The sequence below is a fragment of the Penaeus monodon genome, chromosome 41, assembly GCF_015228065.2.
Source record: "Penaeus monodon isolate SGIC_2016 chromosome 41, NSTDA_Pmon_1, whole genome shotgun sequence".
In the NCBI taxonomy this organism is placed as follows: Eukaryota; Metazoa; Arthropoda; class Malacostraca; order Decapoda; family Penaeidae; genus Penaeus; species Penaeus monodon.
Genome location: NC_051426.1, coordinates 407,134 through 425,353, shown reverse-complemented (window position 1 = coordinate 425,353; position 18,220 = coordinate 407,134). Strand labels below are relative to the sequence as shown.

General features: G+C 39.0%; 1 protein-coding gene across 1 annotated transcript in view; it reads left to right on the top strand.

Moving 5' to 3' along the window:
• Window positions 1-2,550, top strand: part of LOC119598614 (phosducin-like protein) — a 10,219-nt gene extending 7,669 nt beyond the window's left edge. Inside the window, exons 5-8 of the mRNA XM_037948290.1 lie at window positions 113-218; window positions 554-667; window positions 873-997; window positions 1,402-2,550. Of these exons, the coding sequence (XP_037804218.1) occupies window positions 113-218; window positions 554-667; window positions 873-997; window positions 1,402-1,507 (451 nt within the window). The 3' untranslated portion in view covers window positions 1,508-2,550. The remainder of the gene's footprint in view (window positions 1-112; window positions 219-553; window positions 668-872; window positions 998-1,401) is intronic.
• The last annotated feature ends 15,670 nt before the right edge of the window (window positions 2,551-18,220 follow it).

Sequence of the window (18,220 nt, the reverse complement as noted above, 5' to 3'; positions counted from 1 at the left end):
TTCACACACAATGACAAGAAATTGGAGATTGACCAAGTGAATGAGACAGAGGTGTTGTAACTTTCTTACAAGCATGAGGAATTGGTGTTTTGACCCAGTCGTTCATCCGCAGGGCCCAGTTCGGCACGCTGATTGCACTCGACAATGGAGACTCGTTCCTCGATGCCATTGACAAAGAGGACAAGGAGGTCACAATAATTGTTCACATATATGAGGAAGTAAGTTGCTATGTGTTTTTAACATTGGTGTTTTAGTTCAGTTTACTTGTTGTTTCTCACAAAGTGTCTCCAGTGCATAGTTTATCATGGGTGAAGTTAGTTTCTTAGCCTTTTGTGATTTAGGATTTGTTAAAAGTTCATGTGTTATTCTTCATAGCAGATGTTATTTAGGATCATCCTTATGAATTATGTTTTTGAGTTTAATGTTGCAAATGCTATATCTTTTTACATAACCTCAACTATACTTTATTAGGATGGTATTTACTTCATTACCACTTCAGAGCCTAGTTATAATCTATTTAATAAATTCTTCTTATTATCATTTTATCTCGTAGGAAGCTGCAGGATGTGAGGCCATGAATGGTTGCCTGGCTTGCTTGGCCCTGGAGTATCCACATGTCAAATTCTGCAGATTACACGCAACAGCGGCAGGTGTCAGCAGTCGCTTTGTAAGTTGTGCATCCAGTATGTTGCCAGTGTTATTATGGTCTTTATTGTATTATTTTTTTTTATTGATGACATAAACTGATGTAGTATTTATTACTGCATGTGCACACGTAGAGATGTTACTGAGTTAGAACTTTTCTGGCGTTGGCATTCAGAGTTTGAATAATATGAAGGAAAGATAATGCAAATATATTGTTCACTTTCCAGAAAGTGACAGGTCTACCAGCACTGCTGATCTACAAAAGTGGACAGATGGTGGGCAACTTTGTCCGTCTCACAGATGAATTTGGTGAAGACTTTTATGCAACTGATGTGGAATCATTCCTTATAGAGTAAGTACTAGAACTTGTTCCCTTTTGACAATAAAGACATCAGTTTTTCTTTTTTTTTTGTTACCTATGTATGTGTATTGCTGTGTATATCAACGTGTATGAATGTTTGTATGTGTGAGTATATCAGTGTTGATGTGTATATCAGTGTTACTGTTGTTATCAGTGTGTATATCAGTGAGTGTCAGTATATTGAGAACACAGCTATATCTACACATAGAATCTGTATCTGGAGACAGGTATGTGGTCAGTGCATATTGTCTACTTGTATAGAGAGTATACATATGAAATCATGTATGGAAATTCCATTCAGAGATCTCATACCAGTTAGACTGCTACACATTGTCAAAAACAGAAACCAATCAGCCACTGTTTAACAACATAGCCATCATCCTCTCCCCCAACAGACATGGAATGCTCATTGACAAGACCCTGATCCCTCCTGGAGTCACCATCAAGGGACCCTCCATCATGAAAGAGGATGAAGACAGTGACTTCAGTTTGGAGGACTAACCCCCACACCCTTTCCTAGGGGCGTATGGTTAAGTTCCTCCCTCACCTCCTCTCCTCCGCTCTCGTCTTCCTCGGCAGTATACGCCCTCGATGCCAGTCTCAGCCACAGCCGTAGGAGGGTTCTCTGTCCTGTACATTAGGGTTTTGTCATTCTCTTGACTTGGGTCACAATGAAAATTTGTGTTGGTTATCAATTACGATTTTGTTGATGTCTTTCTCTTTTGTGTTTGTGGAAGAAAGGTATAATTGAAGAGTGACTGAAGACCCACAGTTCAAATATAACTTTGTGTTAGCAAAGTGATTTATCTTAAATATATATATCTTTATCTATATCTCTGTGTCTATTGATCACTAGCTATCTGTCTCTCTGTATATCTATATAGATAGATATAGGTACTTTTTCTTCTACTTCCTCTTCTTCATGATCATCATCATATCCATTTCATTATTCCAAGTTAAATTCCTTGTGATTACTCAGAAACATAGGAATGTGCCATTGTATTTTACCACTGACACCATTGCAAAGATCTCATATATATACTCTTTAAAGATACACTAGTAATTTCAAACCATGAGGTAAGGCTGTGTAAAAAAAAAATGTTGCTCCTGTTCAAAATATGTGAATTACCAAAATCTTTCAAAAGACTGTGCGTAGTGTAAGGAAATTAGAGAGGCCATAGTGTATATTGATTTAATGGCATTTATTTGAAGACAGACCTGATGTGTTGTTGATCCTGTGCATGGTCTGATTATGTGCTGAGAATATACCAGGTTTCTCACTGTCTTATTTAAAAAGGCATTCCTGAATCTCTCTTCTATGTCCTCACCTGTAAAAGTGACATCACCGATAGTTCTTTGCAATCAAGTCTTGTTTTTTCTCCCTTTTTAGATTGTTCTCCAAGACCCTATGTGCCACTTTTTAATTACTTGAGTTTATATAGTAATAATGTTCAACATAATGTGGTACAATACGCATATGTAATGTATGTAAAACTAACAAGAAGTATTTTGTAATGATATATGCAATACAAACTAAATGTTATCTTAGGAAATTTCACTAGACTACCCCCTAATTTTGTGGACACAAAAGTGCAGTATTATATAAATGAAATATAGGAGTAGTTCTGAAAATACACAACTACTAGGAATATTGTTAATATATTTCTTATTACTTTGTTGTCAGATGCATCTTTATTATTATTGATGATGATGTTGATTATTATTATTATTATTATTATTATTATTATTATTATTGTCATTATTAACCCAATAACTCCGAATGTCCATGGAGAGCACATAGCCAGCTCCTAGGGAAATGCTTGTAGCAGCCTGGCCATTGCTCAGGTATTGTTTTCTGCTTCAGCCCATACCTTGTAATGAATTGTGTTTTTTATTGGTATTAGTTATTTGATATGCTATGTCAAGGTTGTTATTGACTGATATATGTTATATGACAATACTAGTTCTTTAAGTGGTTTACACTACAATACATCTACAGTAGCTCACATGCAAGCTCTGAGTCATTCCACTTCTGAGAGCCCTTTGCACTGTTGAAAATGTTAACAATTACCATGTGAAGGCAGAACTGTACCTTCTTTTCTCACTTGATGGATTTGCAGGCAGTCATACCAGACTGAGCCAAGAGAGACAGTAATTTACAGGGTAGTTCCCTAGATGAGCACAGCCATGAATTTGGTAGTGACGAAGAAGATGGCCAAAGGCTCGGATTTGCTGTCCAGGTTGAGAATGTTGACCCTGAGACACTTGGAGACTCCAGAGCTCCATTTTCTGCTTGTGCCAGGAATGTCGTGTTCCCATATATCCTCAGTAGCAGACACTGGTTCAGTTAAGTCTAGACTCATGTTATGTTGGGACACATTATTCAGCTCAGGAGTCATCACTGCTGCTGGCATATTTGGCAGCAGGAGCTTAGGGAGCAACACCAGAAAGAAATAGATTTTGATCATTTAGAAGGCATCTTAAGGGAAACAAAGATTTATCAGGAGTAGGTCACCCATATTTATAGGGATTTCTGACCAATCAGGTCACACAAAGCACATTTAAATCATGGCATGACCTGGAGGTATGACCACTCATGATCTGTAGTGGCATATGGAGTTATAAGATTAATTATTTGTATTGTCATTGTTATTGTCATTAATCTTATTGTTATTTTCATTATCATTATTGTTTTACTATTATTATTCATTTTATTATCTTATTTTTCCATTTTATGTGATATCTCTATATGAGGATCTTGTCTGAATTGTACATTGATAGTACATAAACTAGAAACTAGAAGTAACCCTGAGACTAAGAAAATGGTTATAGTCTGGACTTCTGGAAATATTTGAGAGGACTGCATATGTTCTAGTTATTCATTTGGCATTTTGCATTAGCATGTGGCTGTTGCTAAAAGTGTCTTGCTCATTTTTGCTTCTGATGCCTTTCATCTTGCAGATCCAGATTTTATTTATTTATTTATTTATTTATTTATTTATTTCATTACTTCACTGAGGGAGCAGGAGTATAGAGAATGAATGAGGGTGAAATTATAGTTGGATTTTTTAAAATAAACTAATTCTGAATGAATTGTTTTCTGCAGGCAAGTTCATTTATTGCATTTGAAATGAATGCTATTATATGAATATGATTTAGTTCATTTAAGGTGCTTAATATTCAGTGCAATAGATGGTTTTCTAATAATTGAAACTGAGTAGAGGAATGAAAGAAGAATCAGAAATAGACAAGGCCAGATTAACAGCTATGGGGTCCCCTTAAAATTATTCTTTCTTTGCTCGTTGTTGTCATGCATGACGGATGACCGAAGCATTTGAGTCAGCCGTGAGATCATTAAAAAGAAATATCTTACGCATCTTATGATTAATTTGTTACATGATAGAATATGTTATGAATGTGTATGTTTATGTAAGTGTATAATTGTGATAATCTTGATTTTTTTTAAGGACATGCAGTATCTACAATCCATTTACCCTGTGTACTGAGGACCAAGGTACCTCATTCTGTAATCTGGCCTTGGAAATATAATTTTGCCATATAGATATATGTATATATATATATATATATATATATATATATAATATATATATATATATATATATATATATATATATATATATATAATATATTATATATGTTATATATATATATATATAATATATATATATATATTGATATATATATTATATATATATAATGTTTATACATATGTATATACATATGTATATACATATGTATACATATGTATTATATATATATATATATATATATATATATATATATATATATATATATATATATATATGTAATATATATATATATATATATATATATATATATATATATATATATATATATATATATAATATATAGTTGAAAAAGGATAGATGTAATTTTTAGTTTGTAAAACTAATTTTTCAAGCTTTTGTAATAATTATAATGTATGACCTTTTTCTGTATTACAACAGGAAGGAAGATTTAGTCCTTCCTATTTAAACTGATAACTGCAACATACATAATGTGAAGAACAATGTTAGCGGGAAAGATTTTTTTTCGATGGAGGACCTTACATGTGTTTCCCTGATGTTCCAAAATGCAGATTAGCATCCCATTCTGACCTGTTCCTGCCACTTTTATATCGCATTTGCCCTCTTTTGTTTCTTAAGATCAAAATTTTCTTTAATAAGAAATTATCCAAAATACGAATGGGGTGTCCTTCAGCAAACAAATGATGCAGTTATCAGCTTAATTATTACCATGGAAGATAAGAAGTCTGAAATAGCCTGAGGTGCAAGAAGGGACCAATTAAAAAATGTTTTGCCAATGATAATGATGATAATTATGAATTATTGAATTTTACTAAGACACATATTTGTCTTGTATTCTTTGTTTTTTTGGTAACTACTAGTCATTGCATTTAAAGAATTTAGAGGACCTTTTTTAGGTATTAATATGTCAGAAATATTGTTTAGGAGTTTGAGTGGTAATCCTTTTTTGCAGTTTTATTCCAGTCTGTTTCAAAATCATTTAGAGTATATATTTTCAATGTATATGAATTTTCATGGTGTTTTAAACAAAATTCAGGCATATATTCTACTTTTTGTTGTATGATGAACTTTTGTTGTCAAGAAGATATGTAGCTCTATCAAATATTAGTAATTTCTGAATAGTAATAGTGACTTGGTTATACTGACTACATTGATTATGTCTTCTAGTCAGAAAATGTTTATGCATGTGTGCATACACACATACCCAAACATCCACACATTCACTCCCCACATACACACAGAGAAACACAAACATGCACACAACCTTCCTACTCCCCTACCACCACACATACACAAATATATATGCACACATGAAAACCCACAAGAGAACACATTTTAATAAAGATAAATAATGAAATAAATTACTGTATGATACAGTTACTTACTGAAACTTGATTTTCATTTTAATTATCCTTTTTTATGTGGTAACTTAGTAGAAATTTTATCAAGTTGATCATTGAACCAAAATTTGACAAAATCACTGTCTTATCCTTTTTTCATATTTTCTGTGTACAAAGGGTTATTGATCTTTCATTAATTTTCCCCTCTGTTAGCTAAATTCAGAATCCCACATGATGGAGATGGCATGAAATATATAGCATGAAACTTAATAGAGAAAAAGATCATGGTTAATGGTTAAAACAAATGTGCTAGACATCAAAGGACATATAGCACCGCGATAAAGTATTGTGGTGAAAAGGGTAAAAATGATTAGGATAAGTGGACTATAACGGGTATAAAACCCAATTACATTGGCTTGCAGGGGTATTGATACTGGTATTCGGCTTTGCTCTTTATTTCTAAGAGTTGACACACAGTATAAGAACACACGAGACATGTCTAGTTGTAGGGGTAATCATGGTATGCGGTCGCAGTCAGCTTGCCCGGAGGGAGAGGGCGGAGCTGACCTTAATGCATCGGGTGTTTAACACGAACTCTCAGAAGCCTAGGTCATCCTCGGTATAAGTAGTGACCATTCCAGCTGCCGGAAGCGATAAGCAGCTGGAGGGGGCATGGGGGGAGCGAGATGAGGTCACCGGACCTGCATGCCACACTGTACATGGACAGACAGGTAAAGAAGAGAAGAAGGAACTGGAAAAAGGGAGAAGAAAACACAATACAAAATTAGTTGAGGTGAGGGCTGAGGCCCAAGGCAGAGGTGATTCCCTACATTGGGCCTCAGTCCCTGTCTCCTAAGCCTCCCCCCCAGACAACAAAAAGGTATTGGGAGTGGAGAAAAAGATAGAAACCCAGGTAATGTGCAAGATGATGTTGCATTTCATTATATAAGTAGAAATATATTAATAGCTACACAAATAGACAGATCTTTGCATTCGATATCCTAAATGTGTACATGATTAGGTAGAACCTGTACTAGTTGAAACAACACACTGGGGAATAATAGGGCCTTGACTTTTAACTTTACATCATATACAACAAATATACAAAGACACCAGATAGATACATTTACTTGATACAGCCATAACAAAATCTACATGAATAAGAGAATGCAGTTAACATGTACTCAATTGATGAATACATCTATAGATAAAATAAGAAAATGCAGGAAATCCTTTTCTTAATTAAGTAAATACAATGCAGACTCACTTAAAATTTCAATAGTAAACTGTAATTGCAGTCAAAGCGCCTCAAGATGAAAGTCTTATCAAGAGTATTTGTTATATTTCATATTATAACTGGACTGTAATTAGAAAAGGTTTTATACATCTTGTAATCATCATCAGGTGAAGACTATTGTGCAAGAGGCAACAGAACTTTAAATACGAGAAGCCAGTGTTTGCAGCCTGTCTGTCCACACACACAATAAGAGAAAGAGAGACAGACAGAGACAGAGACAAAGACAACACATACAGACAGACAGACAAAGAGAAAAAGGAAAGACAACAAACATTTCTCAGAAGAAAAATATTACACATACTTAAAAAAGAAAGGAAAAAAATCATAGAGAGAGACAGAGACAGAGACAGACAGACAGACAGACAGAGACAGAGAGAGACAGAGTCAGAGAGAGAGAGAGAGAGAGAAAGAGGAAGATAAAGAAAGAGAGAGAGAGAAAAAAAGAAAAAGAAAGAAAGAGAGAAAGAGAGAGAGAGAGAGAGAGAGAGAGAGAAATAAATAAATAAAGAAAGAAAGAGAGAGAGAGAGAGAGAGAGAGAGAGAGAGAGAGAGAGAGAGAAAAAGAGAGAAAAAAACGTACAACAACGTACGACACTTTCCCTCCCCCCGGTACGACATCGCCCCCAAGAACCCAAACAAACCAGCGGGGAGTTTGTTCTCGTCAGGGAAGCATCGCGTTACATGCAAATCTCCCCATAAATAACCAAGAATAACAAATACCACGTATAAAACAGGGATCAAAACCTTCAGACAAGAGAGAGAAGAGTCCAAGGAAGCAAGATCCAGGGAGTATAGACAAGAGAAGTCTTGAAACCCTATAAAACAAGAAAGGAGAAGAAACCAGAAGAAAAGAGAAGAAACATCTTAGTATCTTTCCTTTGAGACTTTTTGTGCATAATGTCTATTCCGGATAAGTCGTGGCAGCCTCCGTACGTTGTGCTGGAGTCATCGTGAGTATCTTATTTGGTGTTGAGAATATTCGTGTGTTCTGTGGGGGTCTGTTGTGATCTGTGGTAATATTTCGGGTTGGATATTTCGCCGTCGTTGAAGGCACGTTTGTGGGTATTTTATGATATTAGGGCGATGTAGATGAAGATCTTTTGGTATGGGTCCAGTTCCATCCAGCCTTCTTTTTTATAGAAAATAATATAATCAAACGATAGAGCAAATAAATCTAAGAAACATATCTTCTTTGTAATTCCGTCGCAACTCAAAAATAATGAAGTTATTAGACACGGAAGTGTGAATTTACCGATCTTTTTGTTCGTAATATTGGTACAGGTAAAGTGTAAATCTTTAAACCGGAAAATAATATTTGCAAATGATAGAGGAAATAAATCTATAAACTTATCTTCTAGGTATTTCCGATATTCTCTTCTGTTTATTTCTGTGATATCTACTGTACTCTAGAGTAAAGATTGCAAAGCAGGTAATCATGATATTTTATTTGTTGGACTATGCTTGTATATAGAAAGCAGCATAGGCAGTGAGTTGGTCAATTGATATTTATAACAAAAATATGAAGGTGTTATTATAGAGGCTGTGGCTACATTTACATTATCGTAATGTGATGTCTGCTGACAATTTTTCTGGAACTTCCAGTAGAGTGTATACAGTGTGGAATTCTCAAATCTCTGCTATAATCACGGCATCAATTCAGTCGCTGTATTGTCAAATGCAGGCGGCTGTACCCCCTGTGACCTCTCTCCTGAGGACCTGCTGCCCCCAACCCCCACCCAGGAAAAGAATCCTTCACATATTCACAGCAGGAGGGAGCATCAGACAGACTTGGCATCCGGTGTGGTCACATGTCAGGTGTCGCTCAGTTCTGTCATGGGTAGAGCAAGAATTCCACACTGCGCATGTGCGACCAGAACTCCCATAAAACTGTTCAATAGATATAACATTACGTTACCATAAATATAGTCACCCTGTACTATAAATATGCGGCATTGACCGATTCTCTGCCTACCAAAAATATTTGTAAATGGATATCATGGCAATATATCCTGTAATAAGCTACTAATATTGCTTTGACTTTTAACCTGTGAAGGACATACTTTTTACATTTAGGTATCCTCATGTGAGGATGTAGATGGCAGATGGAACTCTTTACCAATAATGCCCTAGGATGATAAAATATGATTGTGTTTAAGTTTAATATGGTAGATTATGTTCTTTAGATTAAAAAAATGCAGCCCATGCAAATTGCATTGAAGCAGTGTGTGTGTGTGTGTGTGTGTGTGTGTGTGTGTGTGTGTGTGTGTGTGTGTGTGTGTGTGTGTGTGTGTGTGTGTGTGTGTGTGTGTGTGTGTGTGTGTGTTTGTGTGTTTGTGTGTGTGTGTGTGTGTGTGTGTGTACATTCTTGCTTGATTGTGGTTACAAAAAACAAGTTGGTGTACCAGTATACTAAGTTGATAAATGTAAAAACAGGAAAGATAATTTCATTTTATTAGTTTATTAACCATACACTTTTCACTTTAAAGTTCTAGAGTGTAAGACTGATTTCCAGAATCTGAGAAGAGTAGAGGTGCTGTTATTTTTGTAACATCCTTATGTAGTAATATAATTTTACACTGAGAAATCAGAAAAATTCTGATTCAGAATACATTATATATTAATATTTATATCAATGTTTCTTCTACATATATAATTTCAAACACCTGTGGAATATGGAACAGATATGTATACATCAAGTTGATACCAAATTTAAACTTTGTTGAAAACTGCTGGTAAATTTTAACTAATGTATAACACAAAATAAATGTGTGTGTGTGTGTGTGTGTGTGTGTGTGTGTGTGTGTGTGTGTGTGTGTGTGTGTGTGTGTGTGTCTATGTGTGTCTGTGTGTGTCTGTGTATCTGTATGTGTGTGTGTTTTTTAATGCAACACTAGTAACACCAAAAGATTCTACAACATTGGTGGATCACAATTAAAAGTACAAATATAAATGGGTTGCCATAGTGATCATGGGTGAAAGTAATAAAGGAAGTAAGGTTGGTTTCTGGCAGGGCATCAGGAGACAGAAATAAGGTTGGCTTCCGGTAGGGCATCCAGCAACCAAAGCCTGTGATCAGAACTCTCCACACATGACCAGAAGAACTGCCAGGGCAATTGAGCTTGCGTACCAATTAATCCATTGATTGCATCATGGAGCTTAGAACCTCAGCCGCGAACTCTCGCTCTTTTTAAACTGAACCAAGATGATGATGTACGTGAGGGTAGCACTTAGGATCTGCAAGGGGAAGAGGGGGGGGGGGGTTAAAGTAAGCCCTTTTTGGGCATATTGTTGTTTTTGCTGTGTAATTGTTGTTTTGGTTTCATTATCAGTTTTTCTTCTTCTTCTTCTTCATATAAATTGGTATGTTGATACTGTTATGACAGATATTGTTATTACTACTACTGCAACTACCCTTTTATTTTGTTATCTTATTGTTGTTGTTGTTATTATTATTGATACAGTTATTGTTATTATTATTATTATCATCATTATTATCATTATTATTGTTATTTATATATTCACTGTTGTAGTCATCACGCTCCTCATCAACATTATTAATAGAACTGCTTGTACCAAGACTACTATAACAATAGCAGCTATTAATATATAATTATGATGGAATCAATTTTGATGAATCTATAAATGATAGAATTTTCATTCCTCTCCACTCCTTCCTCCTTGTCCTTCCCTTTCCTCATCCCCTCTCCCTCTCTGACCTCTCTCATGGTCCTCCCCTCCCCTGCCCTTCCCTCCCCTCCCCTCCCCTCCCCTCCCCTTTTCCGTTCTCTTCCCTTCCCTTCTCCCTTTCCCCTTACCCTCTCCCTCTCCCTCTCCCTCTCCCTCTCCCTCTCCTTCCCCTCCACATTCCATTTCTTCCTCCCACCACCCTCCTACCTCTCTCTCCAATCTCTCTCTCCTTTCCTCCTCTACTAATTTCTCTCCCCTCTCTTCCCCTTCACCTTCTCCTCTGCCTTTTCCTTCCACCTCTCTCGTCTCCCCTCTCCACCCCTTCTTTTATTCTTCCCTTCCCCCTTCCCCTCTCCTTACCCATTCCCTTCCCTCCTCTCCTTACCCAATCCCTTCCCCTTTCCCTCCCTTCCACTCTCCTTCCCCTTTCCTCCTCTCCTTCCCTCTCCCCTCTCCCTCTCCCTCTCCCTCTCCCTCTCCCTCTCTCTCTCTCTCTCTCTCTCTCTCTCTCTCTCTCTCTCTCTCTCTCTCTCTCTCTCTCTCTCTCTCTCTCTCTCTCTCTCTCTCTCTCTCTCTCTCTTCCCCCTTCTGTTTCCGTTCGTCCCTCTTCCTCCCCTCCCTCCCTCCCCTCCCTCCCTCCCTCCCTCCCTCCCTCTTACCGCCACGAGGAGCTTCCTATTGATGCTGAAGAAGGAGGAGGCGTGGCAGGTCGGGGGCCTCGCCAGCGCCAGCGGGAGGAACCTGGCCAGGCGCTGCAGGCCTTCGTCAGGGAGGTCCTCCGTGTTCAGTCCCCCGAGGATGGCCACGCAGGCGCCGCTCTGGTGGTGGTAGGGTAGGGTGGAGGGAGGCTATTATGTTGGCTGTGTTATTTGTTTGTTTGTTTAATTGTTTATTGGTCGTAAGGGTAGGTTAAGCACGGAAACGAAGGGGCGATGTATGAGGAGGAAGAAAAGGGGAGAGGGAGAGTAAGAGAGACAGACATGAGCACAGAGAGACAGGCAGACAGTGACAGGGACAGGAACATACAGAGCGACCAAGGAAGAAAACGATCCAAAACGAGCGAAAATCAAGAGAACAGAAGAAACTAATGAAAAGGAACGCCGGAAAGAAGAAAAGAAAATGAAAGAAAAAAAAAATCACATCATAAAAACAACAACAAAAAATATTCACACCACGTTACCCTAATTACAAACCAAAACCAACGCGACGTCATACCTCGTTTTCTACGGCCTGAGCGGCTTCGGTGACGGCCAAGAGCAACACCAGGAAGAAAACGGCGTACATGACACCCACGCCTAGACCACGGTAGTTGTTGTTCCTGGGGAGAAAGGAGGGGGGGGGAGAAGGGAGAAGGAGAGGGGGGAAAAGGAGGAATGGGAGAGAGGGAAAAAGGGAGGAAGGAGGGTGGAGAGGGAGGAAGGAGGAAAGGGTGAGAGGGGAAGGGGAGGAAAGAGGGAGGAGAGAGAGGGAGGGGGAGGAAGGACGAAAGAGGGAGAGGGGAAGGGAAAGGGAGAAAGGTGGGAGGAGAGAGGGAGAGGGGAAGGGGAAAGAGAGGAGAAGAGGTAAATGGGAAAGAAAAAAAAAAGGCGAGAGAGAGAGAGAGAGAGAGAGAGAGAGAGAGAGAGAGAGAGAGAGAGAGAGAGAGAGAGAGATTGAGAGACAGAGAGAGAGAGATAAGAAAATAATGCCAAGAAAATGTAAACAATGAAGAGGTAAAAGTTATTGTATTAAGACTTTTTTTATCTTCAGAAATTGAATTGTTAATTTTGATTGATTTTGTATAGAGTACATACCCATGTAATGTATACTCTCTCTCTCTCTCTCTCTCTCTCTCTTCTCTTCTCTCTCTCTCTCTCTCTCTCTCTCTCTCTCTCTCTCTCTCTTCTCTCTCTGTGTGTGTGTGTGTGTGTGTGTGTGTGTGTGTGTGTGTGTGTGTGTATCTGTGTGTGTGTCTGTGTGTCTGTGTCTGTGCGCGTCAGTGTCTCTGTATATGTCATGTCTGTGTGTATCTGCCTATCAGTATCCCCTTATAGACACACACGATACCTCCGTGTGTGTGTATGAACACTTCCTTGTGTGTTTGATAACGTACGATACCCCCCCCTTCCCCCCCCCATCTTTACCCTCCCCTCTGTGCACTCACTCGAAGAGCAGCTTGACCATGGCGCCGTACACGAACATGCAGAGCTCGACGCCGAAGTAGACGAGGGTGAGCAGCAGGAGGGGCGAGAAGGCGGCGTTGGCCTCCTCCAGAAGGGCGCTCAGCGTCTTGTACTTCTCCACGACCGCCCGCACGCTCGCCTCCCGCCCGCGCCGCCAGGTTGCGTCCCCCGTCGGCGGGACTTGCCGGGGGAACTGGTGGAGGGAGGAGGGAGGGAGGGAAAGAGAGGTGGAAGGAGGAGGGAGGGAGGGAGAGTGAGGTGAAAGGAGGAGGGAGGGAGGGAGAGAGGGAGAGTGAGGTGTGGAAGGAGGAGGGAAAGAAAGAGAGGTGGAAGAAGGAGGGAGGGAGAGAGAGAGGTGTGGAAGGAGGAAGGAAGGAAAGAGAGGTGAAAGGAGGAGGGAGGGAGGGAAAGAGATTGGAAGGAGAAGGAAGGGGAAGAAAGTAAGGTGGGAAAACGAGGAAAAGAAATCAATAAAGAAAAAAAGAAAGAAAGAAAGATAAATATATATAAAGGAAAATCACCGGAAGAAGAGCAGGAGAACAAAGAATTATAAATAACAGGAAGAAGAAGAAAAGAAAAAGGAAAGAAACAAAGGTTGAATAAAAACGGATAGGCTGTATTTTTATTGTTATTTTTTATTTTTTATTATTATTGATTATTTATTTTTATTTTATTTATTGATTATTTTTTCATTATTATTATTATTTTTTTTTTTTTCCTTAAATGTTTCACAAGCCGTTTGAACAGATGGCATCGATATAGGCGATAAGAATGATAAGAAAAATATAAATAAAAAAGAAAGTAAAGATTGAAGGAGGAAAGGAGAAAATTATCAAGAATACGAGCATGAAAGAGAAATTGTAAAAATAACTAGAAAAGTAAATGAAAGTACTGAATAGAAATGAAAATAGCGATGATCTAAACGACCATTTATCCAAACGCAACGCTGTCAATTGCAAATGAGGAAGACGACGCACTTACCGCCCACGCGCCCACCCCCTCCGGCGCGGGCGGGACGGAGGGCGTCGCCAGGTCACGGCAGTCCCTCGCCAGGCTTCTGAAGGCGCGGGCGAGGCAGGACACGAAGAAGGCGTAGAGGCAGGAGGGGCACGTGATGCTTGGGATGCTCACGAACCAGAACACTCCGTCGGCCACTGCAGGAGGGGGGAGGGGGGAAAGGGAGAGGGAGAGGGAGGGAGGGGAGGAGAGAGGGAAAGGGAGAGGGAGAGCGAAGGAAGGAAGGAGAAAGGGGAGGAGGGCAGGGGAGAGAGGGAGAGGGGGGAGGAGGGATGGTGAGGTAGGGGATTTTCAGGTTGTCTACGTCTCTGTCTCTCTCTCTCTCTCTCTCTCTCTCTCTCTCCTCTCTCTTCTCTCTCTCTCTCTCTCTCTCTCTCTCTCTCTCTCTCTCTCTCTCTCTCTCTCTCTCTCTCTCTCTCTCTCTCTCTCTCTCTACGATTGTCTTTGTGTAAATTTTTTTTGTGTATTTGTGAATGTAGATTGTGATCACGAAGGCAAGAAAAACTTTCACTCTTTGTTGTTTTATTCTCTCATATATTTAGAAAAAACAATCCAGTGCTACTTACCTATTTTCGTTAATAAGTTAAGTTAAGTAAGTTTATTTACCACCCTGGCTATCTGCTCAGGCGTGGGCAATCACGATTACAGTTTTACATATATCTGACATTGTACAGTAGTCTGTAACTACTGTAGTTGTACAAGGTAAAATATAAATATAAATCATACATCATACAAAAATTATTACTTACATATGCTTTTGCCACTGTGTTTGAATAACATTGTTATTTGTTTACGGTAGTTCTCACATAGTAAATTTAGGGTATAGTACGAGTATATCTTCCAATGTATCAGATGAAATGAAATATTCACATAGTTCTTTATACCTCATGTTAGGTGGTCTGAAAGGCTGTATCACATGACATTCCGAGATATAGTGCTCAAGCGTTATTTATAATGAAATGTGAAACCAATTCCCGTAGACTTTATCACCAATCTGTCCATGATTCGCTTGTCTTCAAATTTACTATTTCTTTGGAATTAGTTTTTTTTCTATTTAGTTTTATGATACGTATATTTCACTTACCTTTTGTTGGAATAGTTGTAATATTAGCGCCACTGATGTGGTAGGCTCCTGGTGTCAAGACCTGGCCCATGCACCCTGGGGGGGCGGGGGTCTCAGTTAGGGTTTTAAAGGGCACGTGTGTGTGTACATATATATGTATGTGTATACATACGTGCATATATACATGCTTATATGCATTTAAATGTATACATAGATACATGTGTGTATATATACATATATATTCATATACGCACGCACACACACACGCACGCGCGCACACACACACGCACGAACACACACACACACGAACACACACACACACACCACACACACACACACACACACACACACACACACACACACACACACACACACACACACACACACACTAACACACACTAACACACACTAACACACATACAAACATACAAACATACAAACATACAAACATACATACATACATACATACATACATACATACATACATACATACATACATACATACATACATACATACATACATACATACATACATACATACATACATACATATATATATATATATATATATATATATATATATATATATATATATATATATATATATATATGCACAAACGCACAGATATTGTTTCGTTTGTATGTTTATTATTGGTGTATGATTTTTTTCTGGACGTGGCATTAGCCTTATCAGTATCATTGTATATTATTTTTTTTATTATCGCTTTAATAATTAGCATGATGATACTAATGGTTATTATTAATGGTTTTAGTATTAGTATTATTATGGCTATACTGAAGCTGTGATCATTACTTTATTATATGTTATTTCAGTATTACTTAGCATGAGTCGTATTACTAGTACTACTAGTAGAAGTGGGGACAGTAATAGCCATATACTAGTAGAAGTGGGGACAGTAATAGCCATATACTAGTGGAAGTGGGGACAGTAATAGCCATATACTAGTGGAAGTGGGGACAGTAATAGCCATATACTAGTAGAAGTGGGGACAGTAATAGCCATATACTAGTAGAAGTGGGGACTAATAGCCATGTACCATTATCATTATTATTAATATTATCATTATTTGCTATTGCTGCTGTTTTCATTCCTATCAACGTATTCATCATTTTCATCCAAAGTTTCCCACTCCCCGTGAAAAAAATCATTATAATAATAAATAAATAAATAAATGAATACTCACCCAGGAAAATGACCATGAAGGCGACCAAGACAAGTTGCTGTAGGATGTAGGATGAGGGGGCGTTTCCCCCCTCGCGCTCCCACCTCCCCCACCGCTCCAGGAAGCCGCAGATCCTGGGCGCCCTCAGCAGCATCCCCAGCTGTTTAAGGGACGGGGGGGGGGGGGAGGGGGGTTTACTAAAGGTCGAGGGGTTAAGAGGGATGGGGTTATGTACGCACACTGGCACTCGGAACGCACGCGTTCACTCACGCACTCTCGAACGCACTCATTCGCTCACCCACTCTCGAACGCACTCACTCTCGCACTCACTCTCGCACTCACTCTGACACACGCACGCACGCATGCACATCACACACACACACACACACACACACACACACACACACACACACACACACACACACACACACACACACACACACACACACACACACACACACACACACACACACACATTGAAAAAGATATTTTTTACTTTTCTCTATTGAGGCAAATGTGCACATCGGAAGGATGGAGTAAGCTAGGGTATCCTCGCCGCCAGAGGAAAACAGAGAGAGAGAGAGAGAGAGAGAGAGAGAGAGAGAGAGAGAAGAGAGAGAGAGAGAGAGAGAGAGAGAGAGAGAGAGAGAGAGAAAGAGAGAGAGAGAGAAACAGATAGACAGAGACAGAAAATTAAAAGTGAAGACTAAAAAAGATCTAAGTTCCTAAGATAAATAACACAGACACGAGAAACAAACAAAAAAAAGAACTGACATACCATGTTGACAAGCGCCATGACAGGTCCCGTGACAGTCATGGAAGCTGTCACGAGCTGGTCCGTCTGGAGGCCCCGGAGGTAGTCGCCGCCACGACTCACGAATGACCCTGTGGGGGTGGGGGTGGGGGGGAGGAGGAGGGGAGAGAAGGAGAGAAAGAAAGGGAGGGGGAGAGAGGGAGAGAAAGAGAAAGGGAGGGGAGAGAGAGAGAGAGAAAGAAAGAGAAAGGGAGGGAGTGGGGAGGTGTGAAGGAGGGAAGGGAAGGGAGAGAGTGAGGTTAAAGAGTGAAGGAGAAAGGGAGGGAGGAAGGAGAGAAGGATGGAGGTATGGAAGGGTGTTAAAGAGAGAAAGAGGAATGGAGGGAGATGAAAGAAAGAGAGAAAGGTAGATGAAAGAAGGATAGAAGGAATAAAGGAACGTTAAATAGAGAAGTTGCAATTACAATTAAGTATTTTCTAGCAGTGTTTGCAATAAATAAGTGTGATTTCCTATGTTTTAATTTTAATATTTATGATAATTATTTGTAATAGTGTTTTTTTTCAGCGTCAGAGAATATCGAATAAAAAGTACGTCTGAAACATTTATTTTTGCTGCTTTTTCTTTCTTTCTTTTTCTTCTCACAAATATATATCGATGTTAGATAGCCATGGAAACATACAATTCAGGGAAAAGTAGAGAGACGACCATCGAGAAAGGGAAATGGACACAGACAGACAAATGAACAGGGAAGTCAGACTAACACGCTAATCTACCGACAGACGTCAAGCAATCGAAAGACTGACAGACAGGGGGCCGGGTCCGGGGGAAAAAAAATAATGGGGGCAAAAACAGACCAAAATTACAAAAATTGGGCCCTTTTCAAACCCCCCCCCCCCAAAAAAAAAAAAAAAAAAAAAAAAAAAAAATAAAAAAAAAATAAATAAAAAATAAATAAATAATAATAAGAAGAAAGTAAATAGATAAACAAATAAATAGTAATAGATAAAAATGAATAAATAAAAAATAAAAAATACCCCAATTTATCCCGAGAGACTAACAAACGTGGCAGACACAGACCGTGACGAATGTTTTTACAAACCAAATGCGAAAAAATGGGCGACCGGAAGGGCCAACGACAGA